The 22,307-nt window shown below is 36.7% G+C and overlaps 1 protein-coding gene across 1 annotated transcript; it reads left to right on the top strand.

The window, feature by feature from the left end:
- Positions 1-17,444: 17,444 nt before the first annotated feature.
- Positions 17,445-20,407, top strand: LOC127074255 (serine/threonine-protein kinase SAPK3). Its single transcript, XM_051015557.1, has 9 exons — positions 17,445-17,804; positions 18,106-18,180; positions 18,663-18,764; positions 18,871-18,924; positions 18,997-19,089; positions 19,198-19,290; positions 19,475-19,579; positions 19,674-19,772; positions 19,845-20,407. The coding sequence occupies exons 1-9, from the start codon at positions 17,682-17,684 to the stop codon at positions 20,121-20,123; spliced, it is 1,023 nt and encodes a 340-aa protein (XP_050871514.1). The 5' UTR covers positions 17,445-17,681; the 3' UTR covers positions 20,124-20,407.
- The last annotated feature ends 1,900 nt before the right edge of the window (positions 20,408-22,307 follow it).

Raw genomic sequence — 22,307 nt, 5'->3', positions numbered from 1 at the left:
AGGGGTCACTTTTAGGGTGGATATCTAGTTGGTTTATTTGCTTCCATTACTTGTATTTTGCAACTTCTATGTATTGTTGTCTATTTTCCCTTCAAAGGATGAATGAAAGTTGCGATTTTTCTCTATTGTGTTTTCCTATTTCATGATTGTGAACGAGAATCGTCAAGTAGTTTTTTGCAATGAATAAACATGAATAACTAAAAAGAGCTTTGCTTTAACAAGAAAAAATTCATGCATCATATGCATCTTTCGAAACACAAAAACATAAAAAACTCATCCATCCACCCTTTTTTCCTTCCAGAACCACTCTCCAATGTTGACTTTTCGGTACGATACACGAGGACGTCGACAAGCTATCATGGAGCAACTTCAAGAGAACCAAGTTGTCCTTCAGGAAGAAGTATCCCAAATGCGGCAATTGATGGAGACTATTCAAGCAGTCGCAAGAAGCCAGGAAGTTATGGCAAAAATGCAAGAAGAAATGAATCAACGTGCCAGTACTACCAATCCTCCTACCCCTCAAACGGTCGAGGACCCGACTCCAGTTCCTCAAGCTGATCCTCCAATTAACATTAATGCACCCGACGGTGTTCCAAACGATAATCCTCGTCCTCATGCTCCTGAGACAGACGACCAACTTGATGCATTCTTCAGCCCAAGGGACGCTTCTCAGAATGACGCCTTCGGTTCCGCAACCAACAAGGTGGAGAGGAAGGTAAAGGCTATCGAGGAAAAGCTCAAGGCAATGGGGAGCACTGACATTTTGGGCCTCGATGCAGCAGAAATGTGCTTAGTACCTGGGGTCATCATCCCGACCAAGTTCAAAGTTCCGGACTTTGAAAAATATAAGGGAAATAGCGACCCTAGGACACACATTAGGGCATACTGCCGAAAGATGGCTGCCTATTCCAGCGATGATCAACTTTTAATGCATTTTTCCAGGATTCCCTCAGTGGGGCATCTTTGGATTGGTACATGCAACTCGAGGGCAACCATATTCACACCTGGAGGGAAATGGCCGAGGCATTCCTCAAGCACTATCAGTACAACACTGATATGGCACCTAATCGCACGCAGTTGCAAAATCTGACTCAGAGGCCTGAGGAGTCCTTCAAAGACTATGCCCAACGGTGGAGGGAATTAGCTTATAGGGTACAACCCCCATTGCTAGAAAGAGAACTGGTAGACATGTTTATGGGAAACTTGCAAGGTCCATACCTTGATAGAATGGTAGGGAGCACCTCTTCAGGCTTTTCTGACCTGGTCTTAGCCGGTGAAAGGATGGAAAATATGATTAAAATGGGAAAGATCCAGAACTCTGCCAGTACTTCTAGTGCATCGAAGAAACCTTTTGTTCCCTATGGTAAAAAACGAGAAGGCGAGACCAATGCTGCCTCCATCATTCGAACAAGAAATCCCACTTATCCACAAGTAGCTGTCATAGCTCCCGTCCAACCAAGTCAACAACAACCATTTGCAATTTCTGTTCAAACTCAACAACAATGGTATCAACAACAACCACAATATCAACAACAACAAAGGATGCGAAGGCCTGAGAGAAGATTTGACCCAGTTCCCATGCCTTATAGCCACATTCTACCATATTTATTGAGGGGATCACTTGTGCAACTAAGGGAGTTAGGACCCCCACCAGCGGTTCTTCCTCCCGGTTATGATGGAAATGCCCGCTGTGAATTTCATTCTGGCGCTCCTGGGCATTCGATCGAGAATTGTAAAGCATTAAAGTACAAAGTTCAAGATCTTATTGATTCTAAGGCAATCACGTTCGCCCCCAAGGGGCCGAATGTAAATAATAACCCGATGCCCCCTCACAACAATGCATCAGTGAATATGATGGAGGCTGACAATGGAAGGAGATTGATGTCCTGTGTGGACGAGTTAAAAACACCACTCATCGAGATCAAGAATGCTTTGATGAAGAATAATACCTTTCCCATCTGTGGTAATGACTGTGAACATTGTCTGATTAACCCGCAACAATGTAGAACATTGAAGTCTGTCATACAACAATTAATGAACCAAGGGATCTTGGTGGTAGACTGCCCGTCCATAAAGGAAGATGTGTCTACCCTCGAGATACCATACGACGAAGTCCCTCCTCTGCAAATTCCATATGAATTCTCTCAGTTAACTCTGTCGACAAATCCTATTACTCCAATCATAATAACAGTTCCCACACCATTCCCATATGTTGACACCAAGGCGGTCATTTGGATGTATGACACCTCAGTCTACATTCATGGTCAAAAGATTCAAGAAGAACTGATAAAGTCTAGTGACCCAATGATCAATATCACCGGCACTAGTAGAGTCACAAGAAGTGGAAGGATATTTGCACCGACACCCACTCCAATTGGAACTATCAATCCTTCAACTTCAGACAAAGGCAAACAAATTGAGGGCGCTCAGCAAAGACAAGACCCCGCACCTTCAAGTGAAGTAGACGAGTTCTTACGCATTATCAAGAAGAGCGATTATCGAGTAGTTGATCAACTTAACCAGACACCCTCGAAGATCTCAATGTTGTCTCTATTAATGTGCTCGGAGGCCCATAGGGAGGCTTTGGTAAAGTTTCTGAGGACAACTCACGTACCGCAAGAGATATCTGTTTGTCAGTTTGATGGAGTAGTTAACAATATCGCTACTAGCTTAAGCTTAGATTTCAGTGATGAAGAGCTTCCCACTGAGGGGAGGAATCATAACAAGGCTCTCCATATTTCTATTGAGTGTGTGGACACAGTCCTATCAAGAGTTTTGGTAGACACTGGGTCTTCCCTCAATGTGATGCCTAAGAGCTCTTTTGCTAAACTAACTATTGAAGGACTCGTAATGAAGTCGAGTGAGCTTATAGTAAGAGCATTTGATGGGACTAGAAGGACTGTAATCGGTGAGGTGAATTTGCCTATGAATATTGGTCCCCATATTTTCCTTATCACTTTCTTCGTAATGGATATCTATCCAGCCTACAGTTGTCTGCTTGGGAGGCCTTGGATCCATTCAGCCGCTGCAGTCACTTCAACGCTCCACCAAAAATTAAAATTCTTAGCTGATGATAAGCTAGTTGTTGTCGAGGGTGAGGAGGACATTGTGGTAAGTCACCTCGCATCTTTCCGATACGTTGAGGGAGAAGGGGAGATAAGGGAAGTCTCATTCCAATCATTTAAAGTTATCAATGTTGAAATGGTTTGCCCAGTAAGGGGTGAATCAAAAGATGCCGAATCTCCCATGGCATCTCTTAAAGACGCCCTGACAATCATAAAGGATGGACACCCCAAAGGGCGAGGAAGATTGCTTGAACTTCCTGCCAACAAGGACTGCACCGGTTTGGGATACAACTCCCAGAATTTGAAGAAGCCCGTGCCGATAGCTACAAGGGGATCAATGGTCCCGCTGTCCGACAACTTCTCAAGTGCTGGTTACCTGGATGACAACCGTATTTGTGCCGTGGAAGAAGAAGATGATGATGATGATGATGGCTTGATCTTCACAAAGACTGATGGAAATGGTGCCACCAAATGGACCGAGTTTGAAATACCTAAAGTGACCTTGATTGAAATGTAATTCCCAATGTTGTTTTCCTTCCTTTTATCAAAAGAACCCATGTCAAGCCCAAGGCATGGGGGAATCATTTGTAGGGCCTCATCAAATTTCCTTATTAATCATTAATGAAAAAGGGTTCATGTTCGCAATCAATTTTGAGATCCTTGTCTTTCATTTATTCATTTCACTTTTTTTAAATGACATTTTTCTTTTAAAAAAAATAAAAATAAAAATTTTCTTTTCAAATCATCCTTTCTTTCATACCAATAAAAGCGTGAACCTTAAATCATGCAGATCATCCTCGACAACCACCAATGAAAATTCTGCTACAGTCTCATACGACTTTGACAATCCGATTAATCAAGCTGATGAAGAGTGTGAGGAAGAGGCCGAACTCCCAGAAGAATTGGCAAGGCTGCTCAGGCAAGAGGAAAAAGTCATCCAGCCGCACGAAGAATCAGTGGAAGTGATTAACCTTGGGACAGATGAGGAAGCGAAAGAAGTTCGAGTCGGCTCCGCTCTACAAGACGAGGTGAAGACAAAATTGATTGAGCTCTTGAAGGAATACAAAGATGTGTTTGCATGGTCATACCAAGATATGCCCGGCCTCGATATTGACATTGTGGTCCATCATCTACCCCTTAAAGAAGAATGCCCTCCAGTAAAGCAAAAACTACGAAGGACCCGTCCCGACATGGCTATGAAAATCAAGGAGGAGGTACAAAAGCAGCTCAACGCCGGCTTCCTAGCGGTCTCCAATTATCCTCAATGGATAGCTAACATTGTGCCTGTACCTAAGAAGGATGGCAAAGTAAGAATGTGTATAGATTACAGAAATCTAAATAGAGCAAGTCCAAAAGATGACTTTCCACTGCCACACATTGACGTGCTAGTAGATAATACCGCCCAGTTCTCTGTTTTCTCTTTTATGGATGGTTTCTCCGGTTATAACCAGATCCGCATGGCTCAAGAAGATATGGAGAAAACCACTTTCGTAACACCATGGGGCACCTTCTGCTATAAGGTGATGCCTTTTGGATTGAAGAACGCCGGCGCCACATACCAACGAGCCATGGCCACTCTCTTTCACGATATGATTCATAAAGAGATTGAGGTCTACGTCGACGACATGATAGCCAAGTCTCAAACCGAAGAAGAACACCTTGTCAATCTAGAAAAGCTGTTTGAGAGGCTGAGGAAGTTCAAATTGAGGCTTAATCCCAACAAATGCATATTTTGGGTAAGATCCGGCAAATTGTTAGGTTTTATCGTCAGTCAACGTGGCATCGAAGTAGATCCCGAGAAAGTAAAGGCCATACAAGCTATGCCTGCACCCAAAACCGAGAAGGAGGTCCGAGGATTCCTAGGTAGGTTGAATTACATTTCTAGGTTCATATCTCACCTCACTGCCACTTGTGATCCAATCTTCAAACTTCTTCGAAAGGATCAAGCCATCATTTGGAACGATGACTGCCAAGACGCATTTGAGAAAATAAAGGAATGTTTGCAAGAGCCTCCTGTGTTGATGCCTCTTGTACCTGGTAGACCATTAATCATGTATCTCACCATTCTCGAAGGATCAATGGGTTGTGTTCTTGGCCAACATGACGAGACTGGTAGAAAAGAGCATGCAATATACTATTTGAGCAAGAAGTTCACTGATTGCGAGAGTAGGTATTTGATACTTGAAAAGACTTGTTACGCACTAGCATGGGTTGCCAAACGTTTAAGACAATACATGCTCACTCATACGACATTGTTGATCTCTAAGATGGATCCTGTCAAATACATCTTTGAGAAGCCGACTCTAACTGGTAGAGTAGCCCGATGGCAAATGGCTCTGACCGAGTACGATATCCAACATGTCACTCAAAAGGCCATCAAAGGGAGTGTATTGTCTGATTATCTTGCACAACAACCCTTGAAGAACTATCAGTCTATGCATTTCGAATTCCCTGACGAGGATATCATGTTGATTAGGGATTGCAACATCCTCGGTCCCGAGGAAAGACCCGAGCCTGGATCCCGATGGACCATGGTTTTTGATGGAGCTTCTAATGCTCATGGCAATGGCATTGGGGCAGTAATCACTTCTCCAACTAATTTTCACCTCCCCTTCACCGCCCTATTATGTTTTGAATGTACAAACAATATGGACGAATACGAGGCTTGTATCTTTGGTGTTGAAGCTGCTATCGATCTTAGAATCAAAATCCTGGAAGTCTATGGGGACTCAGCCTTGGTAATCAGCCAAGTCAAAGGAGATTAGGATACTAGAGACCATAAGCTCGTTCCTTACAAAGAGCATGTCTTGAAACTAGTCCCCTACTTCGATGAAATTACGTTCCACCACATCCCTCGAGAAGAGAATCAGCTAGCTGACGCTTTGGAAACTTTGGCATCTATGTTTAAAGTTAAATGGAAGAACGAAACACCGTCCTTTCACCTGAACTACTTGGACGAACCTGCTTATTGTCTGGCAGCAGAAGACGAAGCTGATGGTCATCCTTGGTTCCATGACATCATGAAATTCTTAGAGAACCAAGAATATCCTACGGACGCGTCTATCATCGACAAGAAGTATCTTCGAAAATTGTCATCCAAATTTTTCTTAAGTGGAGGGGTATTGTACAAGAGAAATTATAACTCTGTTTTGCTTAGATGTGTGAACAAGCAAGAAGCAAACCAGATTATAATGGAAATTCATGAAGGATCCTTTGGGACGCATGCTAGTGGGAGCACTATGGTGACGAAAATCTTAAGGGCCGAATATTATTGGATGACTATGGAGATTGACTGTCATCGCCACGTCCAAACCTGCCATAAGTGCCAGATCTATGTTGATAAGATCCATGTGTCGCCAACGCCTCTCAACATCCTAACATCACCTTGGCCTTTTGCCATGTGGGGCATTGATGTGATCAGACGCATAGAGCCAACTGCCTCGAACGGACACCGCTTCATCCTTGTAGCCATTGACTATTTCACAAAGTGGGTAGAAGCAGCCTCGTACGCCAACGTTACCAGACAAGTGGTGGCCCGATTCCTCAGGAAAGAAATCATATGCCGTTATGGGGTCCCCAACAAGATCATTATTGATAATGGATCTAACCTCAATAATAAAATGATGAAAGAGCTATGCCAAAATTTTAAGATCGACCACCACAACTCATCGCCTTATAGGCCTAAGATGAATGGCGCTGTTGAGGCAGCTAACAAAAATATCAAGAAGATCGTGCAAAAGATGGTGAAAACCTACAAAGATTGGCACGAAATGCTCCCATTCGCATTACACGGCTATCGTACTTCCGTACGCACTTCCACTGGGGAAACTCCCTTCTCCCTTGTGTACGGCATGGATGCGGTCTTACCGGTCGAAGTAGAGATTCCTTCCTTAAGGATTTTGATAGATGTTAAGCTTGATGAGTCTGAGTGGGTACAAGCTCGATTTGACCAACTAAACCTCATTGATGAGAAGCGCTTAACAGCCATCTGCCATGGCCAACTTTATCAAAAGCGCATCAAGAGAGCACATGACAAAAAGGTTTTCCCCCGCAGCCTAAAGGCCGGAGACCTCGTATTGAAAAAGATTCTTCCAATCCATACTGACCCAAGGGGAAAATGGACGCCAAACTACGAAGGTCCGTATGTTGTAAGAAAGGTCTTCTCCAGAGGAGCCTTGATCCTTGCAACTATGGATGGTGAAGATCTTCCATCCCCGGTGAATGCGGATGCAGTCAAAAAATACTATGCTTAAACAATAAAATATATAGCCCGATATGTTGAAAACCCGAAATGGCAACTTATGCAAAAATGGGTATCCCGGTAGACTGAAAACCCGAAAGGGCGGTCTAGGCAAAAATTAGGGATTTAATAAGAGCAAGAGGCTGCATCCCGTAAGGAATCCTTCTTCATTCCTTGGCAGGTCAATTATGTGGGTCCCAAGCAAGCCAATCCTATCACCCTCCTTCAAAAAAGCAAGATCAAAGGACGACCAAAGGCATGAAGACTATAGCAGAGTTAGAATTTGGTGGAAACTCAAAATGTTTCATTGCCATTACAATTATCATTTTCCTTTCGCAATCACCTCTTTTAGGAATTGCTTTCCTTTGTACCAAATTCCCTACTTGTGGAATCACTTGTCAATAAAAATCAAGTTCCCTCACATATGTTCCATATTTTTACTTTTCCTGCTTTGTCTGCGAAATATGACCTTTCTCTAAATAAAATTACATGGGAAATTTTCGATTAAAAGACCTTTTTTAAAAAAAAACTATAAGGAAGACAATATCGAATTATATTCTTTTTAGAATTTTGCTAAAGGTAGTCAAAACAGATTTCCAACTCAAGGGTGCCACATAGTTCTTTGGACTAAGCCGATCATTTCTCCCCCCAATGGGAATTCTCAAACATTACATTCAGCGCCTGCTTGGACGTCGAACTTCAATTTCTCAAGTATCGGAAAGTCAGTACGATTCATCCAATCACCCTTTTTAAGCCCAATCACCATTGGCATTCCCTAAACACACTCCTCCGCAAAGCCCAAACATGCTTGGCATAACTTGCAGACCATGCATTTCATATATTCCTCATGAAAGCCCAAACATGCATTGGCATACATAACATCACATCATGAGTATCTCCTTAACTTACTCAAATTAACTCGTCAGAGTTCGGAATTTCCCAACCGTTGTTAGGAATTTTCCCCAATAAAATTTTCCATCAGCCCTCTGATGACGACATTTTACAACAGTTTCTTTCCGTCAACCCTTTGACGAAGACAAATTACCTTCCCGTCAACCCTTTGACAATGACAAACTCTTTTCCGTCAACCCTTTGACGAAGACAAATTACCTTTCCATCAACCCTTTGATGATGACACCCTTTTCCATCAACCCTTTGATGATGATCCCTCATTGGAAAAAAAAATCCCTATAAAAATCCAAATACATTGTTGCAGTCCCACATGCATTGCATGCATCACTTCATGCATGATTTTTCCCTCCGAAACGAAAAGTTCCACTAAAGCCCAATCATATTTGGCACAATCTGTAGACCATGCATTTGCATACCCTAGCAGCCCGAGCATACTTCGGTATTCTGCGTACACCATAACATACATTGCATATCATACACATCATGACATAACCATCATACATCTGACCCATGTCCTCCCCACATAATACCATAAACTATTCTAAACAGATGATTTCATATCAAATTTATTTTCCACCACATGAACAATCTTCACAAATACCCATCACTTCATATCACATTCATTTCATTCCTAGCAGGTTGAATTTCTGGATATTTTTATTTATTTAATCTTCTCTTACCTTGGATGTGTGGAAGCCGTTGCTATCTAAACATTCAGGTTCGAGAAGATTAAATAGGGGCAGCTGTCATACCCCAAAATTCACCCTACTCTGATACAACTTTCATCTGATCCATGACCCTACTGCACATGCATGCTTTCATTATCTCCTCATCATAATTATATTACTTTCATAACCAAATACATATTGCATGGGATCAAGGCATGATTTTAAAAAAAGGGGGGGGGGGGGACCGGATTTGCCTTGCACGGACTCCAAAAAAGAGCCTTTCTTTTGCACAATGGGTATTTGGTTTCCCCCATTTTCCCACTAACTTTCCCTATAAATAGATGCATCATTCCCTTTCATTTTTCATGCTTTCTAGCCCCCAAAAATGATGAAAAAAATATCATTCAACCCCTCTTCTCCAAACCTAAATCAAAACCCAAAAAACCTTTCCCTCCCAAAAGTCACCACCACCAACTTTTTTTTCATTACACATTTTTTTCCTCAAAATTTCCCACTCTCTAACACTCATAACCCAACCCATTTACTAAGCTTTCACCATAAATATTTTCATCCCAAACCCCTCACTTCACATTCAAGCTCAACACCATTTCTACCTAGCTTTTTTTCACATTTTTGTGGGTAATGATTTTAACTTAAACTCTTTAACTTTTTGTTTCTTTTTTTTGATTAAAAATGGTTGCTTGTTCTTGGTTGGTCTTTTGAGATGGTTTAGATTCAAGCTTGCAAAAAAAAATGATTGACTTTGGTTTACTCACCATTTTTTAAAGATTTTTTTACTCTTACTATCTTTTTTCACCTTTTTGTGGTTGCTTTGTGTGTGTTATTTTTTTTCTTTTATTATGAACTTATTGTTGTATTTGTTTGGTTGATGAGGTCTATTAGATCATGACCATGGTTGTTTAGAGTTGATTAAATCTTCAATGTTTCAAACCTATCTATGGTTGATCAATAGATCATTCATGATACTTTGAGGCATTGATAGCTTGCCTCTATTTTAACCATATTTGGGTCATTTGATGCATAGATGAAACCATGTCTTTACATTAACTTGTTAATCCATTTGCTTATTGTTACTAACTACTAATTACTAATTCCTAACATTTATATTATTGCACTTTATTTTTTTTATTTATTTTTTTCTTTTGTTCACTTTACTTCAAGTATTTTATGTTTATGTTTATTATTATCTAACTATATCATTTACATTAGGCTAACTTATTTACTACCTCATTATCTTGTTAAATAAAAGAGGAATAAAAATAAAAGAAAGAGAACAAATCACTTTTTTAATTTATTTTTTAATACTAATAGATGGACTTAAGGTTGCATAACTTTCTTTGTTACAAATCTATTGTTAGTTGATTTTTTAATCATCTTCAATACTTTGCATCAATGATAAGCTATCCCTTAATGTGTCATATTTTAAGTCTTTTTGGCCTAAGAAAATAGTCTTAAAAAATATTCATTTTTGTACATGTTACTAACCACTAATTATACTTCATTAATTTTGTTCATCATTAACCTTTGTTATTGTGATTTTGGTGTTATTGACTTATATTTGTTTTATATCATTTATATTCACTAACCATTATTATTGTGATATTGTTTCTTTATCTTGTAATTTACTTTTATGTCATTATCTTGTAATTTACACTAAAGTACTCATCATCATCATTATCATTGTACAAATTCATCATGCATGTTTATTTACTTGTTGTCTATTTTTATTGTCATCAAACATTAAAGACAACAAAAACATGATAAAATGATAAGACAAAAATATTCATTCCACTCTTAATCAACTTGGACTTAGAGGATTTCATTTTAGGACCCTTGCTTGGAGGTCTTTCCCTTATCTTTGTGATACTTTGTAAATGTTGGATTTTATTTGTAACTTACATTCATGTTGTAAGAATGGCATCATGGCACCACCCTAGGGGGACATGTTTTTAAGACCATTATCCTTTGTTTAGCTTAGGTCACTTTTGCACACAAAAGGCTTTCTCTTGGGCTACCTTACAATGAAACTCTTTAATTTCTTGTTGCTTACTTTGCATTCATGTTGCATAAGCCAAATTTCATAATCAAAATAAAATAAACCCTTGATTCAACGTCAAGTGGCATTTTTATAATCAAATTCAAAACACTTAATAATTACGATTATTATTGTGCGCCACGAGCCTTAAGTGGTGGAGAATGAGTGAGAATGGAGCATTCCTACCCTTACTCTGATTATTTTGGACGCAAGACGCTTGACTTGTTGTCTAGAATAATCACCTCCGCCCATAGACTTTAGTACAGTATAATCACAAACAGTCTTTCATAAAACCCTTATTCAAGGTAAAAACAATACAACTCATCAAGCTCTTTTTTGTGCCTTAGGGCATCATCCCAAAAACCCTTTTTTTCAAAGGTAAAATCAACCAACACAAATATTTTCTACTCCGAACTACGAAGCTCTGATTCCTCATCCCCGAATGAGTGATACGTAGGCACGAGGGCCACAATCCTTGGCGAGCGCTATAATAACAAAAACACCCCCCTTCTTTTCACACATTCTTTTGAAAATAAAACAATAATAGATGAATCCCATGTATGTAAAACAACCCAAATAGTTCCCATGGAGTACCATGGGCGTAAGGGGTGCTAACACCTTCCCCTTACGCAACCGACTTCCGAACCCAAATCTCGGTTGCGAGACCGATTCCTTATTCTCTTTTAAGCGCTTCCCGTGCGCGTCTCTTTTCCGAGGGTTTTATCGACTATTTCCCCTCTCCTCTCCGATAGAGGTGAACTAAATAAAATTCGGTGGCGACTCTTCTGACTTTGCCTCTCTTTGGCATTCTCTTTAGTGCCGGTTTCATTATCGTGAAATCCCGGTAGCGACACTTGGGTCAAATTTGCAATACCTCAAAATCTCTTATTTATGTTGGAGCAATGATCAGTATTAGATGTCATACCCCAAAATGTGTCCTCCCCTTTTCACCTTTCATCCAACATTTGACTTAAGATTCATCTGTATCCATTCATACCCATTCATATGCATAATTCATTCATATTGACACTTGCTAACTAATCATCGTAGATTCAAAACTTGTGGCTTAAAAATCTAGAATTTTCTTGTGGATCAAGCTTCAGAAGTGGGACATGGCTCTTCATATGTCCATCATGGGGGTGAAACCCTAAATCCTTGATCTTTTGAGATATAGATTCAAGGAAACCTCATCATGATATTCTTCTAGATATCAAAACTCTAATTCTTGGTCTTGCTATTATGGGACCTTGTGATTGGCTCTTGAGCATTGGTTTGATCATCTAGACCATAATCACGAGCCCATGTATTAGGAGCTTGTCTATGGAGCATCATGCTTAGTTTGAAGACCTTGATTAGATGGTGTGCACCATGAAACCCTAATCAGGAAGCCTTGGTTATAGTGTGCCTTGTTGGCTTGACTTTTCATCTTGTGTGGTTCCTTGTGTGTATGATTGATGTTTCTGATTCATCTGTGCTTACTCATTCAATCAAAACCCTAATTTGGGATATCCTTGCTTGTGGATACTTCTAAACCTAAGTTTCATCTGAGGCATCACCATTCATTTGATCATGGTGTATTGGTTTGTTCAAGTTCTATCCAAGGACTTGTGTCTTTGGTTCATCGGGAGATTTCATTGGTTGGATTGGATCCATTCCAAGTCTCATCATTTCATTTATTCATCTTATATGGGCATTGACATTCAAGTGCATCTAATCATGGTATGCATGTCATTCATTTCCATGGACAAGATCTTGGTTGATGCTTGGTTCATTGGGTAGTCAGTCAGGTTTTCAATCCAATTGCATTTATGACCATTTCAATCCATCCAATACCCCACTTCAATCATATCATCTTCCTTCCATCACAAATGTCCATGATTATTGCAGAGGTTACATTGATTAGCCAATTTGGTTACAGATAACTTTTGGTCAACTATTGACTTTTTGGTCAACCAGTTAACTAAAGTCAACCCACCATTCTTGATCCCTTAGTACTTGTCTCTATGCATTAAATCAAGATTCATCATAAGATCAATGATTCATTTGGTCTTTGCTTGGTTTTGCATGAGTTTTCTTCCATTTTTAGTCATTTGCAATCCAATTTTTCCATACACATAAACCATTCAATCACAAATACCATGCATTTCCACATGAACCATTATTCCATTCCTTTTTTTTTTCTAGCCATACCACATTTCAACATTGTTCCATGTTAACCTTGTTCAAATTTCATGTCCATTTAACATGTACCATTCAAATGCCAAATTCCAAAACCATTTACAAGTCATTACTATTTCATTTTTCAAATTACTTTTCAATACAATTCAAACCATTTACATCCAAATCCATCAATTACATACAACCATTTAAAGTGTAATGTGAATCCAAATTACATGTGATATTTACAAGTCACTTGACCAAATTACATATCACCATTCATGCCTATACCTTATCCTACATGACATAAACTAGAAACATGGTTACATCCATTTCAAACCAATTACAACAATTCCAAATGTCCAAGACCATAAACCCAAACCTCCTTTAGGGATTCTCCATGATAACATCATCACTTGGAGCTTCATGATCCAAGGTAGCTTCATGTGCGAGAAACCTTCACATTACCATCCATGCCATTTCCAAACATTGCAAGTGTGATTCCATGAAAAGGCAGTCTGCATACATCACCATAGGCATGTTAAAATCACAACATGGAAGTGTTATGCTTTATTTAACAATGAACCCAAACAAACAAACAACTTGATGAAATTCCAAATCCATTCATCATATGTCATAAACAAAATCAAACACATAAACCAAGCATCCCCCTAACCTAGCAAATCACTAAACATTCGTCCTACAAAAAATCAACCTATTATCATTAAGCAAACTTTGAACCCAATTATACCCAATCCATGAACACATCACCATGACAGACATGCAGAACGCAAACAGCTGCATAACATTGCCATACAAGCCCGACCATATCACATAACAACTCCATGATCCTTGCATTGCATAACAAGACTGAATAAACAGTTGACAGATGAAAATAAACATCACAAAGCAGGCCATGAGAGAAAGTTGAAGATGAATCCACTTACACCAACAAAAAACCCTGCAGCAGAGCATCATGTTCAGACCTAGCCAATCATTTAAACTACGTCAATTTTTATTCATCATCATTACCAACTAACTTTTAAAATAATCAAAAACTAGTTGTTGAGTTTTTTACACCCTAACGACTAACTGAGATTCGAGGTTAAAATCCAATTCCACTACTAACATTCATGTTAACTTAATTAACTTAACAACCAACAACTCAACTCATTAACTAACAGTTCTTTTTCTTAACTAATTGGAGTCGAGTTTAACAGTTAAACAATTTTCAGTTAACATCTCAGAAATCGAATCCACTTCACTAACTAACTAACTTCAGATTTCATCTAACTAACTTTCGAATCTTATAACTAATTTCTAGTACAGTGAGCTAACATAATTGAGATATCCAACTAACTCATGCTATCACGATTTAACAAAGTTGGATATATGTTAAATCTAGCCTCTATAAGTACCTTCATCCTTCACCAATTTCATAAAATCAACAACAACCTCACAATCTCAGAGCAATCACAATTGCTTTGAGGACTTGACCAATGCCACTATTTGAACTTTTGGACTTAGGATATGCAACTTCCCTATGCTTTGAGGACTTGGCCAATGCCACTATCTGAGACTGAGCTATCTTTGATTGTGCCTTTCATCTGATGCAAACCTTGAGTGCTTATGGCTCAACTGTCACTTTGACTTTGAGATTGCTGGTTATACTGTTATTATTGTTGTTGTCTGATGATTGTTATGAGTTGATCAAGGAATATTTCATCTGATGCATTTGAAGAAGTTGAAGACTGCTAGCTATTAGAGTTGCTTGCTTGGGTATTCTGGCTATATTTTATTGATGTCATGGCCTTCATTTGATTTGCTTGGATATTGCTTATGATTGTTGCCTGCTAAAGTCCAAAGGAAAATGAGTTTCTATATGACATTCTTATCTATTGGATTGCATCCCATTGAATAAATCTTTTCAATCCTTAACTTTTAATTTTTGTCTAGGATAGTCCCTTCATCTCCTCCCACTTCTTAAATTTCAAATTTCTCCCTCTTTTCAAAAACCTTTTTTGCTTGTGATTTCAAACTTAGACACGTTTTAATGATTAGAAACTTAGGCCTTATGCCAATGAAATTTTAAAATCTTTTTCTTAATCAAGCTTGTAAATGAACTTAACAATATTGACTTTAATTTCAAAAAGACAAAAAGAAATAACAACTCCATTCAGAACTTTGACCTTTTGTGCCTTCTTATTAAATTTTTGTTAAAAATCAATTCATCAACTTCTTCGAAAATTTTACCACGAACTACGAGGTTTTGATCTCTCATTTTTATGTTGGTACGTAGGCACAAAACCGAAGGTCTTGTCAAACACAAAAATATAATTAATGAATTCTTTTCTCATCCCCTAATTCTATATTTTATCAAACATCATTTTGACCAAATCACTTATATACAAAAAAGGGCTCCCTAGGAGTACCTAGGACACTTTGGGTGCTAACACCTTCCCTCTGTGTAACCAATCCCCTTACCTGTAATCTCTGGCATTTTATTAGTTTTGATTTGAAAACTTCTTACCTTTGGGTTTTGTTCGTACTTTTGCCATTTTCCTTTGGAAACAATAAAAGCACGGTGGCGACTCTGGTTTTGACGTCAAGTTTACCCATAGCTTAGTGGTCATGAATTTACCGGTACACTGCTGATATGATCACCAAGATATTACCAAGTTGCAAATTTTTCAATTATATGCAGTTGATAAAGCTCCATGAAGAAAGCTAGTTTGTTCCCTTGATGTTATAGAGTTTGTTCCAAGGTGCAGATTTGTGAGATATTGGATCGAACTCTAGTATGGCCGAAGAGTAGCTTCTTGGTTTAACAATTCGACAGGACCTTAGCATGCCGTGAAGTCTATTAACATGTTGTAGTCGAAGTATGTTAGGATTGTTAGCATGTTGAATTGAGACTGTTTGTTATGCCCAATTGTTTAAGTTAACTTGTTCTCTAAGTTAATTTGTGTAACATGTGTGTAAAAGCCCATTAGTTTAGTATGTTAGTTTTCTTATAAATAGCATACTAGTCTCTTATAATTGTATAATGCAAATCCTAGTTAAGGTGAGAGAGGTTTTTGCTATTCTATAACACTTGTAATCCTGTTTCAAAGAGAAAGTAAAGAATATCAATTTATAACCAATTTCATTGTGTTCTTATTATTTTCTTCTTTTCTATCCTTGTGGGTTTCTTACCGATCAAAAAACCAATTATAATTTGTAATTCCGACATCGTTTTTAATATATATATATATATATATATATATATATATATATATATATATATATATATATATATATATATATATATATATATATATATATATATAAGCAACGAACCAGATCAACGGAAGCGGGGGGTTACAAGATCTACGACTGTATTCTTCCTAGGAAACGCAAACAAACTCATGTGCATTTGAGTATACTATAAGCAACACCATGCCCTAACTCGTCATCTCATGCCACACGTTAGGGAAGAGCAGCAAAACATTTCAATGATGAAAAAACATTTAATCCACATGTTGATCCAAGACGATGCCACTTTTGACCTAAAGTGAACATCATCCTCAAAGGCCGACCATGACTTCTAAAGACTTTCCCGACTAATATTCGCCTTGCAAGCCTCATGGAAAACTATTTTGGGCCGACCAAAGTCCAAAAAAAACTAAGATCCAATCCAATATCAATTCACCCTGAACGACCTAACATATAAATGCCATCACACACGATATTCAAAGTACACTATTATGATATCCATTTTTTACTACACTCATCTTAAATCCAAAATTTACTTGGACATTAAAGTGTTAATCTTGTAAGTCCAACTCACGTCGTCGTATCAAAAATCAACACTATATGTTCAAAATCATTCACCGTCGACACACCAATTCTAATTCCTTAATGAAAGACCCTATATAAAAAAAATTAACAGGAGAATACAATTCATAAATGAAAAAGATACAAAAGGTAAATATTACTCAAAATAAGTAGGGTCGAAACTACTTAGTCATGATATGATATGATATTTATAGATGAAAATTGTAATTAAACATAAAAGGAAAAGAAAATGAGACTTTGAGTTTACTTTATCTCCCTTGATTACAACATACACAAATAAAGAAATGAATTTGTATTATAATTGTCGTATAGTGTTTGATTGATAGTACACGCAAATAGGTTCATCACAACCTCCAAAGTTCAATCCAATTATTACCTCTCCACCTTACCAACACTATACCTTACATCATTCATATTTTAAAACAATATTCATGAAAGCAACTTATCCCATTAATTAAAATACCATTCCATCCCTAACTTTATAACACATTAAAAACATCCCATAAATAACTTTGTATAACTTCGTTGAGGGAAGCTTTCAGTTCTAAATGTAACTATTGTCCACTCTCTCTCTTTTGATTCTCTTTCCATTGGGTCCCTCTTCTGTCTCTTTCACACATTACATTACAAAACATTATCATCATAACCAAATTAATATTATACTTAGCCTCCTTACACATATTTTTATCATCTAATTTCGTACATTTCTTTTCTGTTTTTCGAGAGTTTTGGTTTAGAGGGTTGACATGGAAGAAAGATATGAGCCATTAAAGGAACTTGGTTCTGGAAATTTTGCTGTTGCTAGGTTGGCTAAAGACAAAAACACTGGCGAACTTGTTGCTCTCAAATACATTGAAAGGGGCAAAAAGGTCAATTTCTTTCTTTTTCCATTCTTGTTTTCTTGAGTATTCATGTAACTTTCTCTTGAATATTTCTTATGCTGATACATGATTTTTCTTGGTTCGTGTTTTTTTTTTTTGGAAATTAGTTTTGTCAATTTTGTAATTTACTTTAATTATTAGATTGGTTTGTGTTAAACTATGGAGAGGTGTAGTGTATTATCAAAGCTTAATTAGCTTAAACTTTGGATTAGGGATATTTCATTTTTTTTTTCATTCAAATTCTTTCTGATATGTGTTTGTTCTGAATGAGCTGTGATTGTGATATCAGATTGATGAGAATGTCCAGAGGGAGATAATTAACCACAGATCGTTAAGGCATCCTAATATTATCAGATTCAAAGAGGTAACAGTTTTACTTTCTTTAACTGTTTCTTCATTAGGTTTAGAGGAGCATTTTGAATGTAGTATTTGGTTATCTGCATTGAAACTTGTCTCAATGAGATTTGACTTGTTCGTAGTTTAATGCGACCGACTCATAAAGAAATCCAGGTATAATTCGTAATTCTCTTTGCATAGTGAGTTTGTTCTTGGTCTTGAGTTAGTTTGTATGATTTTTTTTTGTTGCTAATTCTTATTGAAAATATAATGTTAAAACCATGAGTATACCAGCTATTAGCATCTTTCATGAGTTGAAATTAGCTTCTTTATGTTAGACATAATCGATATTGGATCATAATGCGCAAAAAGTTATATGATGTGGTGTATCATTACTTAAAAAAAGGTCATAATCGTTTGCGTTCAATCAGTGTTGCGCGATTCTGATTTGTAGTATTCGGAGCTTTCAGAAGTTATAGTAAAATGATGAATGGGGTATCTGTTCTGCAGGTCTTGCTGACGCCTTCTCATTTAGCCATTGTCTTGGAATATGCTGCTGGTGGTGAACTCTTCGAGAGGATATGCACTGCTGGACGATTTAGTGAAGACGAGGTTATAGAACTAATGCGGTTGAATTGAATTGTTGTTTTTCTTTTTGAAACGTTCAGTTATTCGCATTGAAGTTTATCGTGTGAATGATTTTCTTATGTTATTACAGGCAAGATATTTCTTCCAACAGCTAATATCTGGTGTTAGCTACTGTCATTCAATGGTATGCGTGCACTTAGAATCTGTTGTATTTTTCATTACAAACTCGTGTCTTATATTATGCCTCGTGCTATAGGAAATTTGTCATAGAGATCTGAAATTGGAAAACACGCTCTTGGACGGAAATCCATCCCCTCGGCTTAAAATTTGCGACTTCGGTTACTCCAAGGTTAATACTATTTCACCTAATATATCATATATTGTATCTTATATTATATCCGTGGTTAATTAATAGTATTTGTTTATGTTTCCCATTTACTTCAATACTCAATTGCAGTCTGCGCTATTGCACTCTATACCAAAGTCAACAGTTGGAACTCCTGCATACATTGCTCCAGAGGTTCTGTCACGAAAGGAATACGATGGAAAGGTACCTGAGATTTTCTCAAGAGCCTTAAAAACTATATTTCAAACCACATGTTAATGTTATGGCTATTAACAATCACGGTTTAGCATTTGACATATAGTAATAGTATAGTCTCACATCGATTGAAAAGTTCATCGTTTAGTCCAAAATGGTCAATTCAGCAAATGTTTTTGGCTCTTTTGTATAGACTGCAGATGTTTGGTCATGTGGTGTGACTCTTTATGTCATGCTAGTTGGTGCATATCCATTTGAAGAACCAGAAGATCCTAGAAATTTCAGAAAGACTATTGGGGTAAGATTTTATTTAACTTCAGCTTCAAAATGCCATTGATTATGAATAATCTCTAATAGCAAAGAATTTGATCTTTGATTCTCTGGTTTGGTAGAGAATAATAGGTGTTCAGTACTCCATTCCCGACTACGTACGCGTTTCTGCAGAGTGTAGGAATCTTCTATCTCGCATCTTTGTTGCCGATCCTGCCAAGGTATTTCGAGTCGATTTAGATACTGTATTATGGTCGCTTTTTTGAACTAATTATTTATGTTCATTGTTAAAGAGGATCAGTCTCCAAGAGATAAGGCATAACCCTTGGTTTTTAAAGAACTTGCCTAAAGAAATCATTGAGGCTGAAAGAAAAGGTTTTGTGGAAACAAACAAGGATCAACCAAGTCAAAGTGTGGAAGAAATCATGAGGATCATACAAGAGGCAAGTGTACCGGGACCGGGATCGAAAGTTGGCGAAGGTGGTCAAGCTGGTTCCGGTTCAATGAACATGGAAGATGACGAGGAAATCGATGTTGATGTCAGTGGTGAGTATGAGTATGAAAATGCGTGATTGATGCCTTCACTGGGTGGGTGGCTGGCTACATTGTTTATAAGACATTGGTCTGCATTATTATCAACATTTACCACACTGCAACATGCATGTTGTAAAGATAAACACTATACCTAGGTTTGAAGTAGGGTTTTGTGTTTATTTGAGTGTGAATAACATTTGATAAAAAGGGCTTGAGTTGATTTTCATTCAGTAAATCCCAAACTAAGGGCAAAAATGATTTGGTACAGTTTTTATGAGCCGTTCAAAAACTTTGGTTTTATGAAAAATGTACATTTGCTACACTCACTTGACTGTTTCTAGACATAAAGAGTTACATCCTTTTTATAGGTGCAACATTGTTAAATCCAAACTCAGTAAATTTGACATTTAGACTTCTATTATTTTGTTCCTTTATATAATTCTTCCTTTATATAAGAGATAATTTACATTTTAAGATCATTGATTAATTAATCTAAAAGATGAATTATCTCTTATATAAAGTAAAGGAGATTAGTTTAGTTTAATTCAAATTGAAGAGTATGCCTAGCTGACATTAAAATAATATATATATATATATATATATATATATATATATATATATATATATATATATATATATATATATATATATATATATATATATATATATATATATATATATATATATATATATATATATATATATATATATATATATATATATATATATATATATATATATATATATATATATATATATATATATATATATATATATATATATATATATATATATATATATATATATATATATATATATATATATATATATATATATATAATTTAAATTATAAACTCAATTACTATAAGAAACATGATTAAAATCAAATTGAAACGAAGAAAAGTATCCTGATGTGAAAATTGAGATGAAAATAAAAATGATAAAAAAACTCATTGAGATGAAAATAAAAATGATAAAAAAACTCATTTAAATATTCTCTGAGTTAACTCAATTTTCTAGTTTAGTGCGAGTCCAGTTAAGCAAATTTGATTAATTTCATTATTGTGTTATTTAAAATTTGAGTTTATAATTAAGTTAAATTCAACTTTATTTAAGAATTTTTTAATGCCTCGTATAATATTATTAGAGCCTCACGAAAATATAATGGGTAATGCTAACTTGTGCCATAGAGGCACAAGATAAGAACTAAAGAAAGTAATTTTGTGTTGGAAATTATGCATTGTTTTAATAAAGGTCTAAAATTAATTTTATAATTGTTTCATTCAATACAAACTTTCTATAAGTGAATGTCTTATCTTGTGCCCTTAGGGCACAAGTTAGCATTATCCAAATATAATATTAACACCGGTTTTTGCTTTTTCAAGATGTATATCCGAACGCACCCCAAGTAAATAAAATTTTGACTTAACATTAAAAAACTCTTTAGATGCATCTTTTTAATTATTCGAAGATGCATCTCCAGAAGATATTTGTTCTATATCGCGCCAGAACCCTTCTCCTTTCTCATTTATAAAAAAACACAACTTTCTCAAAATCTCTCAAAGGTTCTTCAATCAACCAAGTTCAAAATCAATCAACTAAGTTCAAAAGGTTCTTCCATCAACATCAGGTATATCAAAGACATCATTCAACACTAAAGTAAACTCTAAATTTGTAAGTTTTTGATGTTTTGATTTTTTTTTTTAATTTTTGTATAAATGAATATAAATTGATAATTCTGATAAGAAATTAATAGAATTTGCATGAATGATAGTTTATACATACTGTAGAACATATTTGATGGTTAAAAATAACGATCAAACCATTATTTTTGGAGTTTGGCAGTCTGCATTACTGTCATTGACGAACCTCAAAAGTTGCACAAAATTCTAGAGATGCATCTCTAAAAATTTTCAACGTTTAGATTGCACAGTAACCAGAGATGCATCTCCGAAAATTATCAATCTGTTTTTTGTTGTTGCTTTTTCTTGCTTGTAGGTTTGCTTGTATTAATTATCTAGTTTACTTACAAGCATTATGGCTGATAGAGACGACAAACCGATGCATTAGAAGATTGCATGACATGCATCAATCTAGAGGGAGAAAAGTCAGGTTTTAGAGGCTCTTGTTCACTCTAGCCTGACGCATGCGAATACATCAACTTCTAGGGCTCATGCTTCTGCATCTTCTTCTTCCCGTAGGAGACAGGTGTCACCTACAGA

The sequence above is a fragment of the Lathyrus oleraceus genome, chromosome 4 (assembly GCF_024323335.1).
Source record: "Lathyrus oleraceus cultivar Zhongwan6 chromosome 4, CAAS_Psat_ZW6_1.0, whole genome shotgun sequence".
NCBI classification, from domain to species: domain Eukaryota; kingdom Viridiplantae; phylum Streptophyta; class Magnoliopsida; order Fabales; family Fabaceae; genus Lathyrus; species Lathyrus oleraceus.
The sequence above is the reverse complement of the archived record's forward strand: the minus strand, read 5'-3'. Positions and strand labels throughout refer to the sequence as shown.